General features: G+C 39.6%; 1 protein-coding gene across 2 annotated transcripts in view; it reads left to right on the top strand.

Moving 5' to 3' along the window:
• The window catches only part of jak2b (Janus kinase 2b), a 169,286-nt gene that overhangs the window by 140,331 nt on the left and 20,206 nt on the right, over nt 1–8,749 (top strand). For both annotated transcript variants that reach the window (XM_043715280.1, XM_043715286.1), the window contains 4 exons: nt 160–287; nt 4,526–4,664; nt 7,466–7,617; nt 8,135–8,285. In XM_043715280.1, coding sequence (XP_043571215.1) covers nt 160–287; nt 4,526–4,664; nt 7,466–7,617; nt 8,135–8,285 — 570 coding nt within the window. The remainder of the gene's footprint in view (nt 1–159; nt 288–4,525; nt 4,665–7,465; nt 7,618–8,134; nt 8,286–8,749) is intronic.

Genomic DNA, 8,749 nt, shown 5'->3' on the forward strand with positions numbered 1-8,749 from the left:
TGAAACTAACTGCTTTTTAATCCTGCTTCCTTTTTTTTTTTGAGTACCTCCCCAATGTTGGAATTGATTGAAATGGAACTCTGCCCTTTGAACTTTGAGCTATTTGGCGTACTTCAAGCTGAATGTGTTTTCTGTCTTTCCTTCTCCTTTTGGTTTCAGATATCATGGTTCAGGAGTATGTGAAGTTTGGATCGTTGGACACATATTTGAAGAGAAACAAAAACAATGTGAACACCCTGTGGAAACTGGAGGTGGCGAAACAACTGGCTTGGGCGATGCACTTTTTAGTAAGTGAAGATTCTGAATAGCGCTTCAACAGTTTTGAAAAATGTAGTAGTTATATCCCTAGTTTTTAATGTTTGTGTCATTGTGTGAATTATGTCTGCCTTTAATAGAGTAAAATATCCCAAGATACTTCATGTGAGCCTTTATCAGACCAAACTTATGATCGAGCCATGATTGCGAGATTAGCACAGGGTGGTTTCATTACAAACCAACTGACTCTAACCGTTATATTGACTACACATCCACACACCCTAAAACGACACTATTCCATTTTCCCGGTTTCTCCATCTCTGCTGCATCTGATCTGACAATGGCACCTTCTGCAGGGGAGCCTCAAATGTCTACCTTTTTCTTCAACCGACAATTTCTTTCCGCCATGACTGAGGGCCCTGTCAACCATGTCCAATCCATTTCCCTCAATTTTGCCCTCACCCCTATCCCTTCCCCCATACAACAGGGTGCCCCTTACGCTCACTTTCCGCCCCACCAACCTCCATATCTGAAGGGTAATAAGCTGCCATCTCTATCATATCCAGTGAGATTCCAACACACGACAAATATTCCTCTCCCCTCCCTTGTCAGCATTCCAAAGGAACAGCTCAATCTTGGATACTTTGGTCTACACCTCTTCCCCTTTCAACATACCTCCCATGCAATCAAAGCACCTTCCCATGCAATGGCAGAAGAAGTAACACTTGCCCATTTACCACCACCCCTTCATTCTCCAAGGCCCCAGATACACCTTCCAGGTAAAGCAATGGTTGACCTGCACTTTATTCAAACTAGTCTACTGAGTTCACTGCTCACTATGGGGCCTCATCTACACCGGGGAGACAAAATGTTCAGCATTTACAGTCCTTCAAGCAGTCTGCACCTTGCCTCACCTCTAGTCTACGCTGGGTCCATAGATTTATTAAGGAATGGATGAAGGAAGAACAAAAGAGATCTGGGAACCATATTTTTTATTCATCCATTTCAAGATCAGCCTGTCATGTCCATGTCAACTCTGGAAAAGAAACTCAGCTACTCCTATTCTCCTGCCTTCTTCTCCCGTAATGCTGTACCTTTTTCCTTTCTCACATAATTTTACAATTCACCTATGAAACACACGATTGATTTTGCATCTACTATGCACTCAAGCAATGTGTTCCAGACCTTGACTACTATAAATCTTGCCATGGTGTGGATTATCCATTATTCATTATTGATTAATCACTGGCGGTCTCGAAAATGAGTTTGTAGAATATTTTATGATGGTTCCTTGAAACAACAGATTGTAGATCCAGCTAGGGGTAAAGCTATTTTAGTTCTACTGTTATTTAGTGAGACAACTTTACTTAGTAACATAATTGTAAAAGATTCACTGGAAAATGATGATCTTTGCACAATTGAATTCCACGTTGTTTAAAAGAGACATAATCCAATCACAAGCAAGAATCTTCAAGTCAAACAAACATAATTACAGAGGTATGAAGGGAGAGCTTGATTGGGTAAAAAATAAAACTTTAGGAAAAATTATCCACGGTTTACTCAATAAGTTAAGGATAATATTAGATTAACATAAGAGTCCATAAAGTTGGAGGGGATAGCAGCAAGTCCAAATGTTTTATCAACCAACAAAGGGGTACCAAACTGTTGAACACAAAGAATAACAGAGCAAACTAATTATGAACATTAAAGTTGATTCAAAGAACTCCTGCATGTATATAAAAAGCTTGAGAGTAGCTAAAATAAACTTGATCCTTTGGAAGCATCAAACGAAGAAATTAGATTAAATTCCCTACAGTATGGAAACAAGCCCTTTGGCCCAACAAGTCCACACCGACCTTCCACCCAGACCCATTCCCCACATTTACCCCTGACTAATGCATCTAATACTATGAGCAATTTAGCATGGCCTAACCTGCACATAGAACATAGAAGAATACAGCGCAGTACAGGCCCTTTGGCCCTCGATGTTGCGCCGATCCAAGCCCACCTAACCTATACTAACCCACTATCCTCCATATACCTATCCAATGCCCGCTTAAATGCCCATAAAGAGGGAGAGTCCACCACTGCTACTGGCAGGGCATTCCATGAACTTACGACTCGCTGAGTGAAGAACCTACCCCTAACTTCAGTCCTATATCTACCCCCCCTTAATTTAAAGCTATGCCCCCTTGTAATACCCGACTCCATACGCTGGAAAAGGTTCACACTGTCAACCCTATCTAAACCCCTAATCATCTTGTACACCTCAATCAAGTCACCCCTAAACCTTCTTTTCTCTAATGAAAACAGCCCCACGTGTCTCAATCTTTCCTCATACGATCTTCCTTCCATACCAGGCAACATCCTGGTAAACCTCCTCTGCACCCGTTCCAGTGCCTCCACATCCTTCCTATAGTATGGCGACCAAAACTGCACACAATATTCCAGATGCGGCCGCACCAGAGTCTTATATCTTAGGATTGTGGATTGTGGGAGGAAACCGGAGCACCCGGAGGAAACCCACACAGACATTGGAAGAATGTGCAAACTCCACACAGACAGTCGCCCAGAATCGAACCCAGGTCCCTGGCGCTGTGAGGCAGCAGTGCTAACCACTGAGCCACCATGCCACCCCAAAAATGATTGTTGTGAATAAGGAAATGGGAATCATGAACAGATGTTTTGATTTTTGTGATAAGCAGAAGTTGCACACTTGAGAGAATTTTAACTGTGTGCTTATAAAGATGAGGAAATAAATATTATATGAGATGAAACTTTGAAAAAATTAAGCTAAATTAAATTTGACAAAACCTCAGGACTTTGTGGTCTATTTCCTCAGTTCTAAAAGAGAGTTGTAGAAATTGTGGAAGCTCTGACTATGCTTTTCAAAATATCCCAGAATCTTGACTGGTCCAAACAGATTGTAAGTTAGCAAATGTGACGCCACAATTTAAGAGAGTGGAGGGAAAGAAAATGAAGAACTGTGGGCTAGTGAGCCCAGTATCAATTATTAAGAAAACACTGGCATCTGTTATTAAGGATTCCTAGCAATACACTTAAATAATCACAATAAGATTAGACAAATCCAACATGGTTTTATGAAAAGGAAATTGTATTTGAGTCTTTTGAAGATGTAACTGGTACAGTTGATAAAAGAGAATCAGTAGGTGTAATGCATCTGGATTTCCAAAAGGAGTTCAATAATGTTCCATGAAAAAGATGATGAGCAAAATAAGTGCTCATGGATTTGGGGAATGTCTTGGCGTGGAAAAAAAGGTTTGGGCAATAGACAGGAAGCAAAGTGTAGACATAAGTAGGGCAGTCTCAAGTTGGAAGACACTGACTTGTGAAATTCTGCAGACATCAGTTTTGGGTATTTAGCTGTGTACAATTTATATTAATGATTTGAATAAAAATGGAGATTACTGAAATCCATGCTACAATATTGACTTTAGTGAAAGCACACCTAGAGGACTGTGTGTAGCTTTGGTGTTCACATCTAAGCAAGGATATATTTGCGTCTGAGGCAATACAGTGAAAGTTCACTAGATTAGTGCCTTGGAGGAGACATTGACTAAATTTATTCAGCCACCTATTTAGAACAATATTGTTTTGCACTTAGATGACTGAGAAGTGATCTCATTGAAATATACAAAGGAGACTTGACAAGTGTTGATAGAGAGATTTTTTTTCTGCTAGTGAGAAAATCTGAAACAGACGCAGTCAGGGTAGGGGCTAATCATTTAAGACTGAGATGGGAGAAATTGCTTCACTGGAAGAGTGGTGAATCTTTGGAACTGTATAAGTCAGAGGGTTGCAGATGTTTAATGCACTTAGGCTCCAGATAGACAGATTTTGGACTCTCAAGGAATCGAGGGATGTGGGAAACAGTTGAAAAAGCGAAGTTGAAGGCCAGGTTGAGCCGTGATTGTATTGAATGGTGGAGTAGCTTTAAAGATCGCATGCTGTAGTCCTGCTCCTACTTCTTATTTTTCTTTGCCAATCTCATTAAAGTGATCCCTCTGGCTCTTGATCCTTCTGACAATGGGAACAGTTTCATCTTCTCTGGATATCTATATCTGGACTCATTACTTTGAACACTTTTATGAAACCTTTACTCCACCTGACCTTTACCAAGGAGAGACCCTCAATGGTCGATCCACATAGCTAAAGCCCTTCATCCTAGAAATGTTTCTCGTAAATTTTAAGCTTGAGGCCATTTTGTTTTTGGCTTTTGTTGCGATTCTGACACTTCTTCCAAATGTAGGAAGACCGAAACCTTGTCCATGGAAATGTATGCGCCAAGAATGTCCTGATGATCAGGGAAGAGGACCGGAAAACTGGAAACCCTCCATTTATAAAGCTTGCTGATCCTGGAGTCGTTATGATGGTTCTACCGAAAGATGGTAAGGATCTCTAATTAGACCCAGGCTTTAATGGATATTGACTTAGTCAGTTGTGGAGTGTGTGTACATTTTTGGATTTTTTTTTAAGCTTTGTTTATGTCAAAACTCTTATGTTATTTAATTCAGGTTTCCACTCCACAATTGTTTGGAAGCTTGTTTTCGGCACATTTTAGAACTGGTGTCGTATTTCAACCAAAACTAGAAACACTACTTTCCTATCATGGGCACCTAACCTCCAGCTAACACAATGGCTTATTGATGACCTCAATGTTAATTCATGTTGATTCCATGTTCTCCATTTTAAATCTCCACACTGATCCCCTGCTGTCTACGCACTTCCAAACACATGCATGCACAGTGTTGTACTCTGTGAACAAAACTTGTATTACTCTTCCTCCATGAATTTGTGTGCTTAAAATCTGTGTAACAACAGATTGGATTGTTAAAACTACTATTAAGTATTTGGAATGAGCTTCTTGAGTTTGCTGTCGCACATATGGGTGTTCTTTAATTGGGCACCATTTGACTTCAATTATCTGCAGTATGGCACTAAGTGATCATCTAAAGAGCTAGCGCAGCCATGATAGGCTAAATGACCGCCTCCTGTGCTGCAATAACTTTAATGTTATTTATTCCATAGTGCTTGTGTTTGTTTGACTTATCCTGAGAAATGCCATTCCAACTGTGAGGTCTTTTGACCTCTTTGGGGAGTGTTAATGGGGATGCAGTTTTAGTTCTAATTCGACATAGAATTAATATAATCTCAATGCTTCAATCTCCTGCCTACATTGCAGAAGAACTTTTACTGAGAATGTTTATTTGGGAGTACTAGCTTTCAGAGCACTGCTCCTTCACTAGGTAGCTGTGGAGTGATCCTGATGAAGGAGCAACGCTGTGAAAGCTAGTGCTTCCAATTAAACCTGTTGGACTATAACCTGGTGTTGTGTGATTTTTAACTTTGTCCGCCCCAGTCCAATACCGGCACCTCCACATCATTACTGAGAATGTTAATAGGCTTAATTCATAGGCTTTGCTATTTTTATTGGACTACCTACAAGCTTAATATATTTTCTGATACTTGATATGTAAACTGATAACTTGCCGTCCATTTAAATGGAAATCACTGTAAAACAGTTTCTCTACCTTGCTCTCGTTCCTTCTTCTCTCCTTAAGTTCATTTTGAAATGGAATACTGTTGACAAGTGCCCATGGAATCCTAATGTTTCAACGTATAAAATGCTCATGTGAGACAAGGGGGAAAACATATATAGATCAAGTCCCAGTCTCTCTCCACTTGGACCATAAGAACCATAAACAAAACAAATTATAATAGGTGAATGCCGTATTTGTGCTGCAATACTAGGGGAAGCGCTTGTTTCATATGTGCAGTTGCTGCCTCTGTCAGTGTCACGCTGTCAGCTGCTTAGATAAAATGAACAAATTAGTTCAACCGAGACTAACAGTGAAGTTCAGTTTAGGGTTGTGCTGTCCTTAACCAACTGCAAGTTCTAGTCATATTATTTTCAACTGTTTACTCCGTAGAACTTATGATTCAGTAAATGATGAAAATATATACAGGTGGTTCTGCCACAATATGTGTTTTGTAAATGTGAATTCGCTATAATGCGATTCCGCCTCAATAGTTTAAATGGTGCTGCTATTATGCGATTTTCTTATAACACAGGATTGCACAAGAATGGAACTATTACTTTTAGCAGAACTGACTATAATCAGGAAACTTCAGTAAATGATATTTCCAACATTTGATGAATTCAGAAAAGATTGGTTGTAAATTCTAATTTGATGAATCTTCTCAATTTTAAAAAAATCAATAACAGAAAGTTCAAAAATAGTAAAGAAAACCAATTTTTTACCAAACTTTGAACTTGAACCCATGACCTTTGGATCAAGAGTCCCATATCTAATAACTACAAAGTTTTATTGTTAGAGATAATGATCAAATTCCAGTGTTCTAAAGAGTTTGCACCATGAATGTTCCATTCCGTCTGGTGACCGAGAGGTACTTGAGGACGAGAGGCAGGAAAGGGAATAGCGATAAGTGTGCCCTCTAGTGTTAGGGATCTGTGGTATGGGGAAAGACAGAAAATGTTAAATTTCACAGTCCACAAGGCTTCATCTGCAAGGTGACCTTCTAAAGATGTGTGCAATTGTTAACAGTGCACAAGATGTTTTACCCAAAGTATTAATCTACATTAATTAATGGGCTAAAGATAGTAAAAGTTCATCTTTGAACATTCGCTTTCTGCCATAATGTGATTGACATGTGAATTAAACCTCCGAATGCGGTATAGTTCTGGAATTACATTTAAGGAGCAACTGATTCTGCATTTGAATCTAAGAATATCTTCAGATGGATAGTTCAAATGGGCCAGATACATTGTTGTCTCTAAGTATTTTATGAATAAAGAGGGTCAGTATTTTGTTTGACTACAGCACCACAAGAACTTTTTCCAGTTATTCAACAAAACAAGCACTGATATGATGTTTTTGCCAGAGTTAAGAGAAACTCTGAAAATAAATGTGGTTTCTGAAAGGCTGTGTCTCTGAAGGATTTGGAGGAGGCAGTATGTTTAGGAACCTTCATCCTCATGTAGAAGTCAAGTGGCTTATTTGTATTCAAGTAATAAGATTGTCAATAACCAGTTTCACCTTCATTCCATTTTAATCAGAAAGCCCTTGTTTATGTTTCACGTTGTACAGTATTGTGATCAAGTTAATTTTGGTGCCTCACTCTCCATTGGCCTGCTGTTTGTAGTGTGATAAACTGTTTCATTTTGCAGTTCTCATTGAACGCATTCCCTGGGTGCCACCAGAATGCATCGAGGATCCCAAGAACTTGAGTCTGGCAACAGACAAATGGAGTTTTGGTGCCACTTTGTGGGAGATTTGCAGTGGTGGAGATAAACCACTGGGCCCATTTGATTCCACGCGGGTAAGTTACACTGAACGCAAATACAAACTGCTTTTTATGACAGTGTGAAAACAGCAACTAGAAAATAACTCTGCTTGGAAGGACCATGATGGGCAAGGATTACTGTCTGTTTCCACTCCTGATGGGTGTCTGTGCATGACGTTAAATAAAATAAGGGGGGACTACAACCATGGGTACCCTCAGCAGATCAGGTGGCATCTGCAGGAAGAAAAGACATTATTTCTTGCAAATATTACCATTTCAACAAACAAGATCTAACTATGAAATGTTGCTTTTAAGTCAAAGATAAATAAAGAGATCAAATTCATTGTAAAGTAATACTAGCAGACACATCTTAATTTATAGATAGGATGTCACTTACAATAATAATGGATACACCCACTTTGACTTTGTGTATTTTATGTACAATTTTTAGTATTTTGAAGCTGAGCAGAAACTTGACCATTCCTGAAGTTTGTGGCAAGTAATATTAAATTATCTCTAATTTGTGTAAAAATTGTGCTTTTTGTTTGAACAGAAGCTGCAGTTTTATGAAGATAAGCATCAACTTCCTGCACTTAAGTGGCTAGAGCTAGCCAATCTCATCAATCTCTGCATGAATTATGATCCAGACTTCAGGCCTTCATTTCGTGTCATTATACGTGACCTGAACAGCCTTTTTACCCCAGGTAGGTGACTCACACCTCTTCCTCTTCCTGAAGTAGACCAAACTGGACCATCTCCCTTTATTACTGTCATTGGATTGCTGGTTTGTTTTACAAATGTCAGTTCTTCTGGAAATACATTTGGTTTGCACAAGCTGGGTCGGTATTATGTTTTTTTGGTGGATTGATGGAGGAAGTACAAAAAGTGAATGGTCCACTCACCTCTACCTTCTCAGATCTGTTGAACCATAAAAAGGCCACGGCATCGAAAGAGGCCATTTGGCCCATTATGTCTGTGCAGTTGAATGAACTAATAAACTTCAAAGTTTGTGCGAAGATTTGTAGCTCGGGTGCTCGTTGCTGTGGTTCTGTTCGCCGAGCTGGAAGTTTTTGTTGCAAACGTTTCGTCCCCTGGCTAGGCAACATCATCAGTGCTTGGGAGCCTCCTGCAAAGCGCTTCTTTGATGTTTCCTCCGGAGTTTATAGTG

Source organism: Chiloscyllium plagiosum, chromosome 2 (assembly GCF_004010195.1).
Source record: "Chiloscyllium plagiosum isolate BGI_BamShark_2017 chromosome 2, ASM401019v2, whole genome shotgun sequence".
Classification (NCBI taxonomy): Eukaryota; Metazoa; Chordata; class Chondrichthyes; order Orectolobiformes; family Hemiscylliidae; genus Chiloscyllium; species Chiloscyllium plagiosum.